Consider the following 22,113-nt stretch of genomic DNA (forward strand, 5'->3'; position numbering starts at 1 on the left):
GCCTGCAGGCTACACAGGAGACAGTTCCATTTTTCAAAAAAGAAATGGCATCCATCAGAAAAAAAACCCCAGAAAGGAACAATAAAAGAAGGGAGGATGCACATGACTAAAATATTTAAACCTACTCATATAAGTGAGTCAGACAGATGATTTAACACCATTCTCAACCACATCTTTATAACATTTTTGATTATTGCTCATTTCAGTGTATGTTGCATTGTAGATTTCTCCCTCCCTACACGAAATGAATCCCAAAATATAAGCCTTAATTATAAAAAAGGTGTATGGAAAAATCACAAAAGGGGAACATTAAAACTCAAATGTCCCATTAAGAGTTAATGGTAGCAAAACTGGAATCATGGCACCACTTCACCCATACTTTAGCAATGCAAAATAAAACAGAAAGAAGCCAGAGAAGATATTGTACGCAACAGCTAAAAACAGAAGCCTGATAGTGACTAGATGGAAAATTGTCTAGGAAAACACATTAGCAGCATAATAACTTATTTTTAATGTAGAGCGGTTAGGAAAACACAATTATATGCTTCATTTATACTGAAAGATATAATCCAACTTATGGTAAAAGCATTTAGAGCACTATTCATAAAAAGGATGAACATAAAGGTAACTGGAAAAAAAATTCATTCCACATCTAGGGGGATGACACATTCCCCCCTCTCCTCCACCCGTCTCCCTGATTCACAACAAAATGCTGCTGGCTTGAAAAATCTGCATATGGATACACAGTGTTCCATACCTCTTCTGCAGATTAATACAGACACACAAGGAAAGCAAAAGTGGAACATACAGAAATACTCTAAAAAGCAAACAATCCTACTTTACCCGTAGTGAATAAAAACAAATAGCAAAAGTAGGATACTGAAAGAACAGGGATAAAGAGCATAGCATGGGTCACAAGTGTCCTCTACATTAACAATCATCCCTGGAGCTAGCAGGAATAATGTGTGTCGTACACTTTTATAAACCACTATAGAACTGCTCCTTTTTATGAATACGAAGTGAACTACAGTTTGTCACCAGTACTGCTTTTTTGACTGTACACGCATGGAGACAGATTCTGATCTCTGTTATACCACTGTCAGTAGGCAGTAACTCTGCTGACATCAATATTTAGTCCAGATTTATGGCTGCATAATCACAATCATACTCTGGCCCAGTGATTTTAAGGAAAATGTTCATAGTCAATTTGAAAAATCATAAATAAGTAAAAGAAACTTTAAGATTTTGATCCGTTATCTTCAGTGTGCCAACTCCCTCCTCACTACATGTGCACAAAACTTTTATGGATCAGGCCTTTAAGGGATTTAATCAGAACTGACCTTTACAACCATATTGTTATATAAACCAGCGTAGTCTTCAAGATATCTCTATTATTCCAAAAGCAACTAGAATAAAGCCTTCTCTCCGCACACATAGCTAGAACAACAATTTCTATGAATGGATGGGCATTCATTATTTAGCTCTGAATTTCTGATTTAATAAAGCCCACGGCAAAATAGAGCTTCAAACACTTTCTACTATGCAGATAGAATGCATAAACCATCAAAGAATATGCTGAAGGAAGCTGGGATGGCCCACTGAGTGACTCAGATAATTCCCAAGATTGTAGGTCCTTGTCTATCTTCAGGGAATTATTCAACATTTGCTATCAAGAGGAGTTCCCTGCACGAAGTGAGAATAAAATAAACTCCAAATTAAAAATTTACTGGACATTTTATTCCCTCTCCAATATTCTGTCTTGAAAGAAAAAAAGATTTATGTTTCTTCAAAACAGAACTGGCTTAGAAAGTAAAAAGGAACAGAAAATATTTTATCTTTCAGCATGGCAAAGTAATAAAACATTGAAAAAGACCAGTGTTTATCACTGCAATTTACAATGTACAGTAAAAGTCAAAACAAAACAGAATGTTCCATAAAAATGTATTCATTAGATTGATCCTGTTTTATACCAGTAGGGCAGATTCAATTTCTAATGAGTGTTTGTTTTTTAAGAAGAAAATGTTGGTACAAATTAATACTTATCTCATGGCTTGTGGGTTTTAATTATCTATCATTTATGAAAGTATATTAACAAAATAGTTTTTTTTATCAATTTAAGAACTGAGAAGGCAAAATACAGGGAAGTTATGGTATATCTAAAGCAGCAAAGTAACTAATAGTTTTCTTAGAAAGGCTTAGGGCAGTGGTTCTCAACCAGCGGTCCAGGGCCCCCTAGAGGCCTTTGAGCAGGTTTCAGGGGGGCCTCCAAGCAGGGCCAGCATTAGACTTGCTAGGGCCCAGGACAGAAAGCCAAAGCCCCACCGCATGGGACTGAAGCCCAAGTCCCTAAGCCCCACCACCTGGGGCTGAAGCTGAAGCCCGAGCAATGTAGCGGGAGGGTGGGGGAAGGAACCGTGTGGCAGGGGGCCCCAGGCAACTACCTTGCTTGCTAGCCCCTAATGCCGGCCCTGGCTTTTATATGCAGAAAACCAGTTATTGTGGCACAGGTGGGCCATGGATTTTTTATAGCATGTTGTGGATGGGGGGGGGGGACTCTGAAAGAAAAAAGTTAAGAACCTCTGACTTAGGGCACAGGTTTTGATTATGCTATTGACTTCTAAAGATGTTAGACATATTAAGGCGTCTACAGCTTTCCCTTGACATGCGTGCATAACTCCCATTAAGAATAATGGGAGGTGCACTGAGCAGAGCATATATTCCTAGTGTTAAAGAGATACACTCTCTACACCAGAGAGTGAAATATACCATGAGTTAGACAACAAACTATGTTCAGCAATTATGATTGCCAGGTTGTTTGCAAATTTAATATCAAGAACTTTTTAATATACACAGTTATAGTTAAGAGGGATCTATACTTAAATTTCTTTATGTAGGGAAATATACAGAAACACTCATTCACTGTCAAACGTTCCTTCTAGAGATAAGAGGCAAGGGCATTGGCAGCCCAAACACACATCCAGTACATTACAACATAACACTGCAGTCTATAGCCCATAAGACAAAGAACAGTCCTGATCCTACATTCCTCACTCGGGCAAGATCCCCACTATCTTACTTTTATTCAGTAGCAGTTTTGCCTAAATAAGGATTGCAAAACTGGGCCTTTAATTAAAATAAGTAATATTCAATGTACCTGAATTATTCATTACATACATGCCAACAATTCAGCTAATACAATGTACATGCTCACTAAGGACTCTGGGAGCAGGATGGGGCCCTAGGACAATAAAACTGCAATTTACTATGAACCCTTTATACATAATTTACTTACCATGGATTTCAAACACAGTTTAAAAGCAAAGGGCACATATAAATATTCGTTTCAACCAAAGTGGGCATGAACCCAAGTTTTTTCATGGAGCAGGCAGGGGTGTGTAAAAAACATCACATGACGGAGTGTCATTCATCTTACATGCCACAGATGTGTGCTGCCTTGGTCATGTACATAACATATTCACAATAAAAAATAACAACTTGAAAAATAAGTGGCTTCTTAGAGTCTGAGGAAAATGCATCATAATACACCTAAGCACATAAGAAACCCTTAGCCTGCTGGGGAGATCTTCCGCCCTCCCCAATAGGTAGCGCTAAATGTAAAAGAACTGATGTGCATGCAGGAGTAGGAGGTGCCAATGCCAGGCACCCATGCCCCAGGGTGGATGGTTGGAATGGGACTGGAGTAGGTGGGCACTCACAGGCTACAGTAATAGGTGTCAACAGGAGTGCCTGGGCAGGAGGACAGGTGTGGCTCCACTAACCATTCCCCTTCCCCAGAGGGAAAGGGGGAAGAAGAGCCACATAGTGAGGCCAGAATTTTCCCTACATGAGCTAGCATTCGCCATCACACACAGCTAACTGAGGGCCCCACTCCCATGAAGCCCATTGGGAGAGCTTTAGATGCACAGGCAGTCCCTTGCATGTGGTGCTGAACATATGCCCCCATTTCATTTTATCTTTAAAAGCTCCTGTCTTTTTTTAAAATGGAAATGCTGATGCATAATAGGCACCTCAATAGTTGTAAAAAGGAATTGCAGCTCACTGCAGCGCACAGATGAGATCGGAAATCTCATGATAACAATATCGTGTTCAGTAAGTGCACAAAACAATTACATTAACATTTCAGGATGCTTTGGGCTAAAGAGTGTTTCCTCAGTGAGCTTGCTGGTTGTACTGAAAGTGCCTATTGGCTCAGCCATAGCACCGGCAGAGCTATTGTTATGCTCTCAGCTAGAGCTATTTATACACTGTGACACTGCGCACTCCTTTCAATCTTGGTGTTTCTCCACATACTCAAAAGGCCGGGTGGGGGAAAGAGCCCACCTAAAACTAGAAGCACTTTAGTCCAAACTTTAAACTTACTTCTGAGCTCCTCCTTATTCACATTATATATTTACTGAGGTTCTCAATGCAGATGTTTCAGAGTAGCAGCTGTGTTAGTCTGTATCCGCAAAAAGAACAGGAGTACTTGTGGCACCTTAGAGACTAACAAATTTATTTCAGCATAAGCTTTCATGGGCTAGAGCAGATGGAGACTTCAAGCACAAGAACCAGCCCATGGAAGAGGAAGCATGAGCCAGGCCCAAGAGTCCTTCCCACCTCAATCTGCTTCCAGCCCAGACTCTCGTCTAATAACAGAGAAGGGGGATCATGCTGAGGAGCTGCCGCTCACCCACAGGTCTGAATTAAGGGTTAGAGGAGTAGCATGTGGAATGCAGCATCACGTTACTGCCCTCTCCTTATTCACAGCCAGCCCAAAAACAAATTAACATTCATAATGGCCATGAGTAGTGATAATTAAACTCCTCTAAGGCATTCATTCCCTCTTCCTTCAGACTTTACACTACATCTGCCTTCTCTGTGTCTGTATCTGTGTGTGTTGTTCAATGAGGAGCACATTGTCAGCACTAAACACACAATACATATCATGGATGAGTGCAGGGGAACCTGTATATGAAGACCAAGAGTCTCATGAAAAGGAAGATCTCACAGGGGAAAGCAGCCTTCTGTTTCAAAAGAAATACACACACACACACAAGGAGTAGCTCTCTACGGAATGCCTGGGAAGGTGGACCAGAGAAGAGTGGACCACCAGTAACTGCACAACAAATTGAGCCTGCACTATGCCGAACAGGATAGGAGAATTCAAACACACAGTAGCCAGGTCTGTCCCCACATCCCACAAACATACCCTGGAGTAGAATCAGATGATGCACACCACCTCCTGTTCATCTTGCTCAATCTTTATACTAAAATTAGCCACACTTGCATCTCTCTGCATTTGGTCCATAAAACAAAATTCAACCCAGTGGGCTCTCATCTAAGGTAAAGTTGGCCCATTGTGCATAAGCAAATGGCATTTGATAGCTCAGAAAAAAAAATGTTCTAAACATCAGGGAAAGGGTTAGTATTTTCCCTTCTTCCTCTCCCTGTCTTAAGATCTTCAGTAGTAGTGACAACAGCAGCACCTGGTGGTATGGTCAGTACCCTGTACGTTCCTGTGCAACATCCCATCCAGCCTGACAGCGCAACGGCTAGAAATTTACTTATTTTACTCTATTAATTAGAGAAAAGTAGCTCCTTCTGTGCTCAGAGCATTGCACTCACAGCAGTTTTCTCACTGGATGTACAGATATTAACAAATAACTCCAAACTGATCACAACAGTCTAACCTGCCAATCCCACTGTTCATTCCACAAAAATGGGCCCCACAGAATTTTCTCCATCGCTCAAGTCAAAGTTTTTGGAGGCACATATTAACTTTTACATTGTGACTTTCCACTACAGGGCACTCTTCTCTCAAACTGCCACAAGAAGAGCATGTCACTCAGGTTACAGACAAATAAGCACTGCCCCAATTAGAGCTTTGGATGAATAACCCATGCAGCATCTTCTACATTAAAAAAACTGGAAAAAAGCTAATTTCTACAATCTTTTAATAATAATTATTATACTATTAATTATTATTAATAATATTATTAAACAAGCAGTATTTTAGAGTTGTAGCTCTCAGGGTCTTCCGCTTATGTACTCCTGGACACCCAAGCTCTCATGTGCTTTCGCAATTGATATTTCTGTACTAATGAAAATATATCTTCCCTCCCGTGAAGCTGTTTGCCCAATTGTTAGTATTTTCAGAGTGATCCTGTTGTTAAAAAAAGCACAACCAACAAAAGGGGGTGGAAGGAAGTAATTTCCAATTAAAATTGTTCAGCTTCGGAGAAATTATCTGGGGCATTTTAAAGAAATGATTATATGTTAGCAAGTCTAATTCAAGTTAAACAAGATATTTAAGGTTTCAAAGTAGCAGCCGTGTTAGTCTGCATTTGCAAAAAGAAAAGGAGTACTTGTGGCACCTTAGAGACTAACAAATTTATTTGAGCTACAGCTCACTTCATCGGATGCATTTAAATGACCCAAACAGCAGAGACTGCTTAATACGTACAGTTTACAAATGAAAATTCATTTGCTAAGTCTTTAGAAACCATATTGCTTTTTTCTTCAGTTCAATTCAAAGTGTTACCATAGAAAAACAAATGGGCGTTCTAGTTGCAGTTCTGAAACACTAAAACTTTCACTATTTTCATTAACTTTTTAAATATGAGCACCAGAACTTGGCAATATGAAACCCAGACCCACCTACGCCTTCAAGCTTATCCATATAAATAATCCTCCAAAGGTTTTACTCCAAACTGTTTTATTACTACAGTGTTTAAGTGTTGTTTTCCTCAAACCCGTGGAGCAAGGTGGCACTTGCAGAGAACTACCTGTCCCTCCAGTGCTGAATGCATCTATCACTGCTTTATCCTCTTGCTGCTCTTGGATGAAGGATTATTTCCTAAAATACCTCTGGCACTCTCGAATACTTCCCCCCCCCCCAAATTCCTTGCTTGTTACAAAAAAAAAAAGGGGGGGGGGGTTCCGTGCAGCAGCAAGTGGAGACATCTAGGTTAGAAGGATTGCTATGTTGCACTGTAACTCTTATGAAATATACATAACTCAGGTCTGTCTGCCGTGTGGAACAGAAGTAACTGCGTTGGGCGGATGAGAAGGCGAGCGAGATACCGACAAGTGCGGGGGCAAGAACCCGGAGTCCAAAGCCCGAGTTCCGAAAAATGCGAACAAATGTACCAAGAGCCGCGGCCCAGCGGCTAACCACGCCGGGGAAGCCAGGTTTGCGAAACACAGGGGGGGCAAAGACATGCCGCGATCCCTTTGGGCAAAGCATCCCCGTGGAGAAAGGGGGGGGGGTGCATCAAAGGCACCCAGCGCACAACGCTGCCACACGCGCCCGAAAGCGCGTCTCTCCCAGCCCGAACCCTCGCCCCAGAGCACGAGCCGCCGCGCCCCCCCCCCCCCCCGGGCGCGGGCAACTCCCCTGCCCGTCCCCGCTCCCTCCCTCGCTCCCTCGCTCGCTCTCACCCGCCCCAGCGTGCGCGCTGCTGTCGGTGCGCTGCTTTGTTTCCCCCTCCAGCCACCGGGGCTGTTCGCAGGCAGCAGCCCCGGGGGCGCGAGGGGGGGGGGGGGCAGAGGCGGCCCCCCGGGGGCTCGCTCCCGGCCCGGGCGCTGCTCTCGGGACTAGTTTTGAAATTCCCTCCGGCCGGGCGCTGGGGCTGGGGCTGGGGCTGGGCCGCCCGCCGGCGGGGCTTCGGCCCGTCCGGGGCGGCGCGGCCCGCGGTGACAGGTCCCGCCCGGCAAACTTGCCGCCCGCCCGCCCGCCCGCGGTACCTTGTTGCAGTGGTAATAGTCCAGGGGGCCCAGGCAGCCGGGCTCGGCCCCGGGCAGCGAGGCCACCGCGCTGGGCGCCGAGGGGTAGAAGCGAACGTCCATGGCGGGGCGAGCGGGGGCGGCGGCGGCACGAGGAGGCTCCAGCGGGCATGGAACCGGCTCCTCCGGCGGCGGCGGCTCTGCCTCTGGCTGGGCGTGCGGCGGGCAGGGGCGGGGCGGGGCGGGGCGGGGAGCGGGGGGCCGAGCCGGCAGCCGGCTCCTCTCCTCGCTCGCTGGCTATTGTTCCAGGCGCCGAGCCGCTGAGCGGGGCTGGGACGCCCCCGCCCGCCGGCGAGAGGGGCTGCCCCCCATCTCCCCGCATCTGAAGAGGGGCCGGGACCCCCTCAACTCCCCCCACAGGAGAGGGGCTGGGACCCCCGACCCAAACTCTTTCCCCCCCCCCTCAGAAGACGGGCTAGAACCACCCCAAAATCCCACCACGGGAGTACGGGGACCCCCAAATCCTCCCACAACTGGAGCAGGGCTGGCACCCCCTGCCTCAGTTTCCCCCCACGGGAAGGGACGTGGACCCCAAAATTCCCCCCACGTGACAGGGCCTGGGACCTCCCAAAGGAAGAGGGGTTGGGACCCCTCCAACCTCCACCACACAAAGGAGAGGGGCTGGGACTCTCCCCCCACACCCTCCACCAAGAGACGTGCTGGGACTCGCCTCCCAAATCCCCCCCCAACTTCTACAGACAGGAGAATGACTGGGATTTCCCCCCCCCCCCCAAAAAAAGGAGAGTGTCTGGGACTCTTCCTCACCCTCCCTAACTCCCCACTCCCAAAGCAGTAGAGAAACTGGTCCTTCCCCCTCCCCACCCCAGCTCCCCAACAGGAGAGGAAATGCAACCTCCTCATCAGCACCCTTCAGGAAAGGAGTTGGGACCCCTTATCCCCACCCCCCAGTGGTGCTGGCACTCCTGCCTCTCCCCCTCCCCTCAGAGGGTCCAGTTTTACACTCCTCTCGCCCCAGTCCTCCAAAATGCTGAGGTCTCCACCTACCCCCAATCTCTAGAGAGGGTCTGAGTTTCTCCTGCCCTCTCCCTACAAAGGTCAGAGCTGCTGTTTGCACCTGCACTTCTGAAAGGGGCATATTTTCTTTCTGCCCTACCATAAAGAGGTCGAGTCTCCTTATCTCCTCCCCTCTCCAGGAAAAGGAGCAGGGCCTTCCTCCCTGCCCATCCCCCAGGAACATGCCTCAGGTCCAAAGCTTCTGAAGTGGCTTCTCATTTTGGGTGCCTCAAGTTAGGCTCCGTTACCAACATTTTCAACCCCCGGGGCCTAAAATCAGGCACTTATGATCACAATTAGTGACCTAGAGATGCTGAGCACCCACAGCATTCAGTGACTTCAGTGGGAGCTGTGTGTGCTCATTTCGTCTGAAAATCAGGACCCCACAGGTGTCTAAAGTTGGCACCCAACATTTAGAGGCTACTTTTGAAAGGGGCAAAAGGTCCAAAACTCTCCCTCCTCTCTGCGCATCCCAAGGACAGGTGCTAATCTGGGTACATTTCAGCTGAGTCACAGGCTCCACTCACCAAGGAATGGGGGTGACTCTCCCATCTCCTGCCAGCTCCACCACAAACACATACATTGGTTCCTGGATGTTTCTGTCCCTGTAACAGACTCTGCTTTTCAAAAGGTAAAGCTACCATGCAATTTCCTCCCAAGTACCACATGCTCATCTATAGTCATTCCCCTAAGCAGCATTTCTGAGAATCCTCCCCTTCTGCAAAAGGAAGGTCCATCTTTCCCTCAGTATATCATAGGGATGGGACATGTAGGAATGGATCATTCATGAGGAGGAGCTGGGCAACGTATTAAGAGGCAAGACCCAGCAGGTACAGGCCATATAGATCAGATGCTAGACCATGTACAGTAGGACCTCAGAGTTACAAACACCTTATGAATGGAGGTTGTTCGTAACTCTGAATAAAACATTATGGTTGTTCTTTCAAAAGTTTACAACTGAACATTGACTTAATACAGCTTTGAAACTTTACTATGCACAAGAAAAATGCTGCTTTTAACCATCTTAATTTAAATGAAACAAGCACAGACCCAGTTTCCTTACCTTGTCAAATATTTTTTTAAACTTTCCCTTTATTTTTTAGTAGTTTACGTTTAACACAGTACTGTGCTGTACAGTATTTCCTTTTTTGTGCGTGTCTCTACTGCCTGATTGTGTACTTTCAGTTCCAAATGAGGTGTGTGGTTGCCTAGTCAGTTTGTAACTCTGGTGTTCATAACTCTGAGGTTCTGCTGTGTATGGGGCGGGGTTGGGCTATGCATAACAGGCTAGTCCCTCTGAGGACAGGACAGGCTGGGCATGGGCATGGAATGAGATAGTTTTGTTGGAATGTCACCTGGGCACCCTCACACTGGCTCCTCACGCTAGGTTCTGGCACATCTCTCCATTTCGCAGTCCTTTTTCTCTCTTTTCTCCTTTTCCATTCATTTTCTTATTTGCCTTGTCAGGTTTTTTTATTTTTCTTTGTAGATTTTCTTGTTCTCTTATTTTTTGACTCTTTTCTTCCCTGTTTAATTCCACCCTGAATGGGCTGAATCCCTTTTCTCCCCCATTCAACGGAAAGCTACATACTGGAGAAGGCATCTATTAGTGTCATCCACGGCTGGCTGGGCTGAGCACCATGGGTGCAAGGAGAGTAGCTTGGGCCTGGCAAGCTTTTGCCCTAGGCCTGATCTAAATTAGGTAAACATAGCTACAGCTCACAGGGGGTGTGAAAAATTCACACCCCTGAGCGCTGCAGCAATTCCAACTTAACCCTCGGAAATTCTTTCGTCAACCTAATTACTGCTGCCTGATGTACAGCAATGGCAAAACCCCTTCCGTTTCTGTAGGAAGCATCTATGCTACGGTGCTGCAGCACTGTAGCTGTGTTGTTGTAGCACCAGTAATGTAGACATGGCTGAGCCTGCAGACAGGCATAAGGGAGCTGTTCCTGCAGCTAGTTCCATAATAGGAGTCTCAGGATAGGCTTGGTTAAGTACTCGACAATACATAGGATCATATTCTGCTCTCATTTACACCACTGCAAATCCATGGACTTCGGTGGAATTACTCTGGATTGACATTAGCATAAATGAGCAGAATTTGGCCCAGGGAGAGGCTAAGCTATGCACTAGAGCAGGAGTGGCCAACCTGAGCCTGAGAAGGAGCCAGCATTTAGCAATGTACATTGCCAAAGAGCCTCAGTTATACATCAGCAGCCCCCCATCTGCTCCCCCCGCCCCTGCTCCCAGCGCTTCCCACCCATTGGCAGCCCCACCGATCAGCACCTCCCCCTCCCTCCACACACCTCCCGATCAGCTGTTTTGTGGCATGCAGAAGGTTCGGGGGAGGAGCGTGGGCACTGCAGGCTCAGGGGGAGGGTGTGGGAAGGGGTGGAGTGGGGGCAGGGCCTGTGGCAAAGCCAGGGGTTGAGCAGTGAGCACCCCCCAGCACACTGGAAAGTTGGTGCCTGTAGCTCCAGCCCCAGAGTCAGTGCCTATACAAGAGCCGCATATTAACCACTGAAGAGCCGCATGTGGCTCCAGAGCCACAGATTGGCCACCCCTGCACTAGGGGCACAGCCTGTGGGAATGGGCCAAACACAAGGGGAAAGTGGGTGAGAGGTTGGATCCAGACTTTTTAATACAACTTTTTAATTTCCTGGGCTCAGTGTTTCTGGTGATGATTAGTAGGTTCTGATGTTCCTCACCAGAAAAGGGGTGTAGGCCATACAGTATCTGGGAGGGTGAGAAGGACTATGCACCACTCTCCTAGGTACAAGGGGATGGGGACCTGTAACAAGCAGCTGAAGGAAAGAAAGGAAAAGAGGGTGGTCATGAGAAGAGGCTGAGCTGAGCGAAAGCTCATAGGACTACTACATGGGGGAGATGAGCACTGGAGAATGTAGGGTGCTACAGTGTGGAGGGGTTGGGCCATGGGGCTGAGAAAAAAAAGGAAGACGAGTTCTGCCCTAAGTAAGGGTTGGGATATAAGAGAACCAGGAGGTCTGTTGCGGGAGGAAGAGTTGCTGGGCATGTCAGAGAAAGGCCTGGCTGGGGGAAACGGGGATTTGTCTGGGGAGAGTAAGCAGAGGGAGCTGCTATGGGAAGATGCTCAGCTTGGCCAGACACATGCTCTGTCACAGCAGCTGCGCCAAGCCTGAAGCCTGACTATGCATGGGGCTAGCTGAAGCAAGCTGTTGGCAAGGAGGACTCATCACGCCATCATGTTCCAGTTCTCAGTTATTGATTACTTATTAAAAACAAAAGCTTAGTTTTGGGTGACTCCTGTGGAGAAGGCAAAGGGAGTGCCTCAGGCCACAGTGGCTGCAGGATAGCTAACGTTAGAACCCAGTGGAGATTTGGGGAATCTTTAATAACCTGTTTTAACTCTAAATTGGGTTCTAATCTGTTCCAGTAACCCAGACTGATGAGGAGAAGAATGGGGGTGGGGGGATGTTCAAAGTTGCCATGATTACTTGAGTCCATGTCAGCTAGTAGGTCTTCTCCAGGAATTACAATTAATGTTGATATTTAATACTTGGCACCAACAACTTCATAAAGGAAATTAGGTGGAATGAAAATCAGAGACTGTGAGTTCACAGCTCCCTACCCTGCACAGGATTATATGAGCACTATCTGCTGTCCTGAGTTTAGGCACTTACTCTTCAACTATCCAAAATCATTAGACCAAAATATGCCTCTGTTCTGTGCAAACCTGCTGTTATTTTAATTTTTTATGCCAATTATTGACAGTAGAAATGACAATTCCCTAATCTGGCCTCTGGGAATTGTTCTGTATACTAGCATGTGACATAGAGCATTTGGAAAGAGCCAGTAAACAGAACTGGGACCTGGAGAACCACAGGGTGCACCAGACAGGGTGGAGAAATAGCAATTCCATAGTTAAGGAAGGCATGAAATGGCTCTTCCATTTTAACCCCTTATTTTCAGTCACATTGAATTTTTTAATTAACTTTTCTTTTGCAGCTGAAATTTCTCCTGCTTCATAATTATTAAAGAAATAACAATAACAAACGCTCTCTTCGCCATCTGGTAGGAGTAAGCTTGTGTAGACCATAGAATTTTTCAGTGTGTGTGTGTGTGTGTGCGTGCGCAAAGAAATTATTAGAGAAAAGGCAGGTCAAAGTAGTTAATCTTGTATTTAGTTCTGAAGGCAGCCATGGAGCAAGTTCCATAGCATCAGCCCATCTCTTGTGAAGGTTTGGTCTTCCACATTCATGAGCCTCCCCTGACTGATCAACAATTTCATTGTTCAGGTGGAACATGGCTGTCATAGGTGCTGAAGGAAGAGGCAATATCTCAGGTGGCTTGGGGAACAGAGCACTGGGGTGATACGTTTGCAGTGCACTGTATTGCTGAGCAGATGGATTCCTGTGTTTTGTATCAGCTGGAGTATTTTCAGGATGTGTGGTTCCATTCCTAGATATGAATGGCAGTAATCAAGCTTTGAGACCACCATTGTGTGGATCATCATGATCAGGTCTGAGTCTATGTTCTCTGGCAAGTAACTGATAGAAATGGCCATTTTATTTATTTATTTATTTAGCCGCATGGCTATTTGCACATCCAGTTGCAATGAGGAGGCCTAGAGGATCTCAGTGCTGCAAACCCACCTAGTCTGTGGATGGAGGTCTCCAAGTTATGGGGAGTTTTCCTACCACCTGTGACAGTGTTGCAAACTCTCACAATATTTGGTGTTTTTCTTAAAATCTTAGCTCCTGGAGTCAATTGATTACAAGAGAATCTCAGCTTTCACTGATATTAAAATGAAGTTTCTAGCCCTCATGATTGTGGCAAAAGGTTGAAAATGTGACTTGAGTACAGTCTAAAGGCTCAAAAGGCAGAAGGGAAATAAACCTAATGATTTCAGGGGGCTGATTTGTGATTTTTGAATGCTCAGGGTTAGCAATATTGTGTTTAATAACTACCTCTGCTTTGCTTTCAGACATTCTCTATTGTTTTTGTAAAGTGCTTTGAGATCCCTCAATGGAAAGCACTATGGAAGTGTATATTATTTTACAGTACAAATTCCCTGAACTGCAGTTTGCTAATCTGCACATTTAGTAAGTCTCACACACCCAAAAATGGTGCCATCTCCCCACTTCTCAGCAGATGCTGTAGTGAAGTGGCAAAGAGTCCTGTGACATCTTATAGACTAACAGATGTATTGGAGCATAAGCTTTCGTGGGTGAATACCCACTTTGTCGGATGCATGTAGAGAAATGTCATATTACAAAGGCTTCATTATTTTTGTAAATCTACCCCTGTACATAGATTAGTACATTATGAAGTATAAATAATTAAACCTAAATGAGAGTTGTCAAAATAACTGAACAAAGTGCATTTTCTGATGCATTATTTTGGCTTGTTTATTCACAAAATTCAGTAATTAGTGAGAAGCCTCTCAGACATTAGTGTGAATTAGCAAGGTTTTACTGTGTTATTATCTTTATTAATTATTATCATTCTGATATTTCATATATCACTTAGACATTGCTTGCAACTCCACAGTTAAGGCTGCATTGACCTTTTCACTTCAAGCAAGATTTAATCCCTGTATTGCCCATGAAAATTAACACATTTCATCACCAAACACACGCATCTCCTCAGCACATACAAACTGATTTTTTAAACAATTATTATATTAAATCAGTCCCATTCTAAACATGTTAAGATCACTCTCTTTCAAAATATAGAAATATTTTCCTAACATCTTCTCCAATCCCTAGAGCATAAGTCTCACAACACTCAGAGATGTCAAACGTTGTCCATTCATCTCCCTTCACTAGACTTCCTACACGGACTGACTTGAAAAATCAGTCATCACAAAAGAAAAGGGTTATTCCTCTCATATCTCTAACTGTTTTCACATACACCAGGGGAAGCTGGCAGAAAAAGCCCTTTTCATCAAACAAATGGCCTCATAGCTCATGTCCATTAAATTATTCAGTGCTTTCGCTGGCCGAACTTTCAGAAAGGACTATCTCCCAGCTCTCCTGGATCTCCTAGGCCACAGGAAGTTCACAGGAGGGCACTGCTCTTCTTTGGACTCCCAAAGGTCCACAGGAGAACTCCCTGTTTATGCACTTTCTAAAGTGTGCAGGATGGAAGCTCCTGTCCTGGGTCTTTGCACCCCTTGTGAAACCTCCTCGGCCACTGCTCTTGTGTACAGTACCCACTCTGGTCCAACTCCCCAAATCCCCACTTCACCACCCTTCACGGCTTTGTCCAGTTTGATCCTGTAAAGGCCCTAATCCTGAAAACACATACTCATGAGTTTAACATATTGCAGCCAATGGTATTACTGGCAAGGGGAAATTTAAGCATATGCATTTTTCCAGCACTGGTGCCTAAGTGCTTAGTTTCTACACATACACCAATATACTTATAAAATGTCTCTCTATAAAAACTAAATGCTTATAGTTTCCAAGAAGATATGTAGGGGTGGAGATAAGAGAGTAGTGGACAGGGAGCAGAAAATGCCTGTTTAGAACTTAAACAGGGATGGAGACCGAGCATCTGGAGAGCAGAGCTAGAGAAGCTGGGAAGACACTTAAACAGTTATCTGCTCTGCTTAAAACTTTATGGGAGATATTCACAGGTGCATTTGGGAATTACTATCTGTTGTGCCTTTGAAAATCTGCCCAGTACACACCTGCCAGAGAAAGCTTTAAGCCAAAGTTTTCAATACTTGGAACCTAAAATTAGTCTCCTAGGTCTATATTTAGGCACCTGCTGGATGATGAGTACTACTTCCTACTGCCTTCAGTGGTAGCTGTTGGGTGCTCAGTACTTTTGAAAGTCGAGCAGGTACCTAAATATGTGTAAGGGGACTGTTGCCACCTTACTAACATTCACTGGGGGTGTTTTAGTTGCTAGCTCCCAGTACTAAAAAGGGGGAAGGGTTGATGGGGAATCAGGACCCTAAGACTGACAGCCCCCAGGAACAATGGGGAGAGGCCAATGCTCCAGGTCAGCCTGAATGACAAGGTGAGCAGGCTAATCAGGGAGTCAGGAGGCCAGGGAGGTCCCGTCCTCCATGTGAGCTGGATTTGCCTGGGTCAGATGGAGTGGGGCTGAGCTAAGGAGAAAGCAAGGGCCCAAGTTAAGCTGGGGAACAGAGCTGTGCCAGATCCAGAGAGAGCAGACCCTGTCCTGGGAGCAGAGCTGCAGCAACCAGAGCCAGAGGGGCCAGAAAAGCAGCCCAGGAAGCTGGAGGCAGAGCAGCAGCAGTGCTGAGACGGTGGAGCTGGGGCTGGAGCAGTCCGGATCTGGGTGGGGTGAGCAGCTGGGAAGAGCGAGGGGACCCTGGGCAGTGGGCCCAGCACAGGGAGACGCCTCAGCCAAGAGGCTCTGCAGGCCAGGCTTGGATCGTAACCCCGACAGGGCGGGGGCGACACTGGGAAGAAGGGTCCTACCACTTAGAGCCTGAGAGCGTCTGGCCACCAACAGAGCAAGTGTCCAACCCACAACATCCCTACAGCACGGCCAAGGCCTGAGAAGAAGGCCCGGGACTTACAAGGAACAGATTGTGAACTGCCCTGACATTCCAGAGACCCTGTTTGTGATGTTCCCTGCCACAGAGCGGGTTGATGTGTTTCCTTTAACCTTTCCCATTTTTCCTTATTCTTTTTCAAATTAATTGTTGATTAAATAACTTGCATTTGCTTTAAATTGTATGTAATGGTCAGTGGGTCAGAAGTGCCCAGTGCAGAGAGTACCCCGGAGTGGGAACATTCTAGCCCCTGTCCTAGGTGACCACAGCAGGATTGGGGGTCGAGCCCCCCAGGAATCCTGGGCCCAGCCTTGTTGGGGTTACGAGGACTCTGCCAGACAGGAGAGTGGAAGGGGAGTCCTCAAGGGCAGGGAGGCCACTGGGTAAAGGAAGTAGGAGCAAGGACTCAGATCCTTTTGCTAGCCCACTTCACCGGGATAGTGCAGAAACCAGGAAAGTTCCCCACAATAGCGGGACTATTCCCTCGCTTACATATGGACTTAGTAGCCTAATGTTAGGGGGTTAGTTCTGAAAATCTTGGCCCATAATTCTGCCTCTTTACCCTGTACCATAACCACTAGACTGTGACTCTTACAACTGCACTCTAGTACTACAATTTGGAAAACAAACGTTTTCCCCAGTGCAGTTCTGTGTATGCCAAAGGCTACAGAATAAAGGGCTAAGCTGTGTGTGTGGCAAGAAGTAAACCAGTCTCAGTACATCTAAATCAGAGTCAGAATATTAGGGAGTTCTTGAAAATTATAGCTCATTAGAGGTTGGTTACAATAAGAAAAGTGGCCAGAAAAATGTGTTGTTCCATATTTGTTTTCTCTCAGCGATGCCCTGCTCAAAGTGACCTTACCAGCTAGCCCTAAAAACTTAGCTCACCTCACCTCACCCATCACCAGGAATAAGGAGTCTGCAACCAGGATATAGTGGGAAATGTTGCTGATGATGCACAAAGCAGAGGGAAAATCAGCTCCCCTTCCTGTTGCCGTATTAGCCTGTAGAACTAACAAGAATAAACACAGTCACCTCTTCAGGTCCTTACTCAAGACCCAGTTACTGCAGGGAAATCTGTGAAATTTGTGTGGGGGAAAGGGAGTAAGTTTCCAAGATTCTCCCAATTTTCCCCAAATTGTTCTGCCAAGGGGGTAGGGTTGTTTTCCCCACCCCCGAATCCACTCCCACCAGTGGAAAGGCTGCTGGGCTGGCTCATGAACTCCAGGAGACCAGGAAAAGGCCAGGGCTATCTGCGTGGAGGTTCTTTCACCCCAGGAGCACACCTAAACTCCCTGATAGTGCGGCTCCAATGAAGCTGGTGAGCGCCCCAGGGTTTCCTGAAGAGGGGGATCCCTGTCACAAAGAGATGGGGAATTAGTACAGCCTGGACTCTATTACCATTCCTGGGGAGTCTCTGTGGGCCTTCTGAGAAGACAAGGCACATCTCCTACCCTTGGCCTGCTTACTCCTTGCCCCCTACTCGCTTGCAGATTCCCAGACCTACAGATGGCCCTCTCCAGGGCCTGTGGCAAAAGGTGGGGATGTTGCCATGTATGTGACTGACAATCCTTTTCACCTGGGAGCAAGGCGTTCCTCATTCAGAAGGGAGGTTTGATCAGACTCTCAGTTTTCACTCAGCCATTACTTGAACAAAACTCCTATTGAAATCCATGAATACAGATTCAGCAAAAACAGAGCAAGACCTCAGGAGTTGGCCAAACATCAAAACAGTAAATGAACAAATACACAAAGAGCCAAATTCAGCTTGGCACAAATAAGCACAATTCCAGTGAGATCAGTGGGGTTGCATTATTTACACCAGGACAGAATTTAGCCCCAGAAAGCAGACACACCAAGTCAGAAGGTGCAATTTTGTCATGGTCATTTTTAGATCTGTGTGAATCCTGCAAAAAATAGAATGTTTTCATTCTCCTTAGCCATGCTCATGCCTGGAAAGGAAATTGCAGGGCTGTATGCACAAGTATTCACAAAGACTGAATTTTAAATATACACATTCAAGCATTCAATCAAAGAACAAAATACCATGTGACTTTTCTGTCCAATCATCTTTAGGCAACACAGCTAGAATTTCAAGTATCGAACTCTTGCAGAGAACAATTTGAGATCAAACTAAAGTTAATTTTTTAAAAATAATAGAATAAATCTGAATAACAAATAATTTTGAGAGAATCCTGATGTCAGGTAGATATTTTAGGAGCAGAAAAATAGGCTAAATTTATCAGATAAATTATTTGTTTCGAAATATTCACCCAGTTCCAACTGCACTTTAATTTTAAAAACGTGTATTTTTTTCAGCTTATCCTTTAAAATGCCTGTTTGATTTTTAAACATAATTTAATACTGTACAGTTTGTTTTAAAATATGGATATTAATTTAGTGCTGTATTACACAGCTCTGTCTTTGACATTTAAGTCTTATCTCCAGTTTGTATCTGAGAACTTCTAATCACACTATTTAATTCAGAGCTACACTTCTCATTTCTGCAAGGAAGTATGTCGATCTCTAATATTCAGTAGTTTCATCAGTGTTAAATTATCCTGGGTTATTAAAAAAATGCTGAACAAATGAATAAAACCAATATCAATAAATACAACGCAAATTAATACATTACAACTGCAACAAAACTGGATTAACTAAATCCACATTGCATCTGGATTTACAGGCAACACAAAATTAAATAAAAAAGAAAAGGAGTACTTGTGGCATCTTAGAGACCAACAAATTTATTTGAGCATAAGCTTTCTTGAGCTACAGCTCACTTCATCGGATGCATCATGTAGCTCACGAAAGCTTATGCTCAAATAAATTTGTTAGTCTCTAAGGTGCCACAAGTACTCCTTTTCTTTTTGCGAATACAGACTAACACGGCTGCTACTCTGAAACCTGACAAAATTAAATGCAGCTGAAAAACTTCCTATTACATGTGCCTGATTCAAAGCTCTCTGAAGTCAATAGAAGGATTTGTTTAATGCAATGGGCTTTGGATTAGGAGCTGTGTGAGTAAATAAAAGCATTCATATAAACTGGATTTGATCCATAAAGCAAGGTTACCCATTTGACATTTTACGTCATGTAAAATCTAAAGTAAAATTGCATATCTCTGCTTCCAAAACAGATGGCATTACCCTTCTTTTTGGCTTGAGGTTTTTGGTACCTGTCCAAAAAAAGGAAAAATCTTCTTGACATCCTTATAAATGCAGCTATTTAACCACCTGTCAGTTTGCTTTGGATCCCCATTGAATTTCTGACAGGAAAAACATTATTTTGTCTACATGTTATTTCATGACACAAGAAATGTAGCACATACCCAAAGTTTACACGTTGTGTGAAAAGCTATTTAAAAAAGAGAGGAGAGTTGTTCCATAGTACCAAGGCAATTACTGTGTAATTAATGTCACTGATAGGACACAACATTACAAAAACCCAAACAAAACAAAGCACAAAACATTCCCAACAGTCTAGGAAAGGACTAAGGATACTCACATGATAATTTTCATCATCCTTATTTTGAACAAGCACAAGAATCTAATATCCAGTCACATGTGGGATAGCTCAAGGTTTATGGGCTCAATCCTGCAGACCTTCCTCACACAAAAATCCCATAATCAACAATAGATCAAATCAGAAAGGCTCAGATCTAGCAAACCACAGGTTAATAGGATTATCCATGTGCTTGAAGTTATACAAATGCTTAAGTGCCTTGCTAGATCAGGGCCAAATGCCTTCATCAGTCCCTATTAAGGACTTTTGGCTTTGGTCCAATATGAGTTTTATGGGAGCAAAGTCTATAGGATCCTACAACTTGCATTTTTTATTTCATGGACATTGAAAAGATACTTCTTTAGAGTGCCTGGAGGACTGGATTTTGCAAAGCATAACATAAATGGCTCACATGTTCTTTTGTAAAATTATCACACGCAAGAACCTATTAACTTAAAATTAAAGTTGCACAAGTGGAATTCCTCACAACAGTGCAAATATCTAAAGGGCATGGAAAGGAAATGTAAAAGCAACATTCACATCCATATAATAATGATCTCCAAACATTAGCCTACCACCATCACAGTATTCAAACACCCCAAAATACTAATAATGTCTCTATTATGCTAACCTTTTGTTCAACGTTATTATCCCCCTCAATGCACACATCAAAGAACTCAACACTATATTGCAGTGCATAAATTAACTGCAATCTATTACATGGCTATTTTGTTATATAACATACTATGATTATACATATGGAACATCTGGATAATATTTGTACATGGTTGTGTCTGGTACTGTGTATGGCACAGCTGATTACACAGTGGAGAGAGGAAGGATCAAAAGATATCTGGGACCCTTAAGCAGAGCCCATACCACCCAGTACAAACACCTGCCCCCGATCCTCTCTCAACTCCACTGGCACCCATGTCCCCTGTCTAGTGAGTGCATTTAGTTGAGGGTGAGTCCCTCGATCAGGATATGCCAAGCACAGTTCTGCTGCCCTTGATTCACACAACAAAGATAACAACCCTTTTTTACCCCTACCCCCAATAACAAAGTGACTTGTGATCCAACATCAGCCAAAAGTGATCATTTGGGCAAAGCAGCCTCATCTTGCTGTGCACCTGGGCAGAGTGGGCATGTCTATGCCAACAAGGTTCATTCATGAAGTTTTCTCATCCAGCTCATCACTAGATGTCAGGGGACAGCTCATGCAGACCCTGCTTACATCAGTGACAATGGAAATATGCAGTAGATGTTTGTGTTTTTAATAAGTTTTGAGTGTGCAGTTAGTTTAGTAATCTTCCACGGTCTGGTGTAAGGTATCTGGAAATGCTACTTTTTCATTTGAAGACTATAATTCTCATTAATTGTTAGATAATGTAGCCAAATTGCAAACTATTGGTGAGTTTTATCATGTTTCATGAAAGTAAACATTACGTATTTTACAGGGCCAATTACCAAACTATTACACTGGAAGAAACCTTAGAAGAGATCAGCTTTTCTTGATGGGTAGATATTATCCACACCAAGTGAAATAGTAGACAGGGGCTGCTTTCTCTTAATATTTATTTCCAGAAAAGCTGTATTTTGGGATAGTCCCAAAACATGGGCTTCAAAATGTCAACTGCTAAACTACAGGACCAGTATTAATTGTCTCTACTTTAAAGTTCCACCAGGTGATGGATAAGGTCTAAGTTGCATTTGATATTACACATTAAGCTGGTTAACACAAAAAGACAGTTTATGGTTTTGTTACCAGACCTTTTACTAGAAGGTTTTTTTTGAGTGAAATGCTGACCCTACTGAAGTTGATGGAAGTTTTGCAATTGCTAAAGTTAGACTCCTTGATCCATATTTAGGCACCTACCTGGTTTTTCAAAAGGGCTAAGCACCCAATAGCTCCCACTGAGGTCCATATGATCTAGTGGGTACCCATCACTTTTGAAAATCAGCCAGGTGCCTAAATATGGACTTAGGAGCCTAACCTGGCAATGGGTTCTATTACATGATCCGTCCTGTGCTTTGAGTGTGATCATGGACAAATCACGCAACCATTCCGTGCCTCAGTTTCCCCATCTTACAGACAGAGATACCAATTCTTCCTTGATACTCGGCGGTGTTAGGATGCATACATTAATGTCTGTACAGTGCTTTGGAAAAATCAATGGATCTGAGCACAGGGTTTAAATTGTGAAAATATACAGTATAATCAGACAATCAGTACTCAGCCATGTTGCTCTCAGTTTCTCTAGGTTTTTATATAAAAGCAATGACAATGCAAT

General features: G+C 44.5%; 1 protein-coding gene across 3 annotated transcripts in view; it reads right to left on the reverse strand.

The window, feature by feature from the left end:
- The window catches only part of TOX2 (TOX high mobility group box family member 2), a 268,049-nt gene extending 259,977 nt beyond the window's left edge, over positions 1-8,072 (reverse strand). Inside the window, exon 1 of one of the 3 annotated variants that reach the window (XM_038370216.2) lies at positions 7,747-8,072. In XM_038370216.2, the coding sequence (XP_038226144.1) occupies positions 7,747-7,848 (102 nt within the window). In that variant the 5' untranslated portion in view covers positions 7,849-8,072. Of the gene's footprint in view, positions 1-7,149; positions 7,220-7,746 lie in introns of those variants that run through there. The other 2 variants (XM_038370220.2, XM_043495676.1) reach the window with 2 other exon arrangements.
- Positions 8,073-22,113: the final 14,041 nt, after the last annotated feature.

This window comes from Dermochelys coriacea, chromosome 13 (genome assembly GCF_009764565.3).
Source record: "Dermochelys coriacea isolate rDerCor1 chromosome 13, rDerCor1.pri.v4, whole genome shotgun sequence".
Lineage (NCBI taxonomy): Eukaryota > Metazoa > Chordata > Testudines > Dermochelyidae > Dermochelys > Dermochelys coriacea.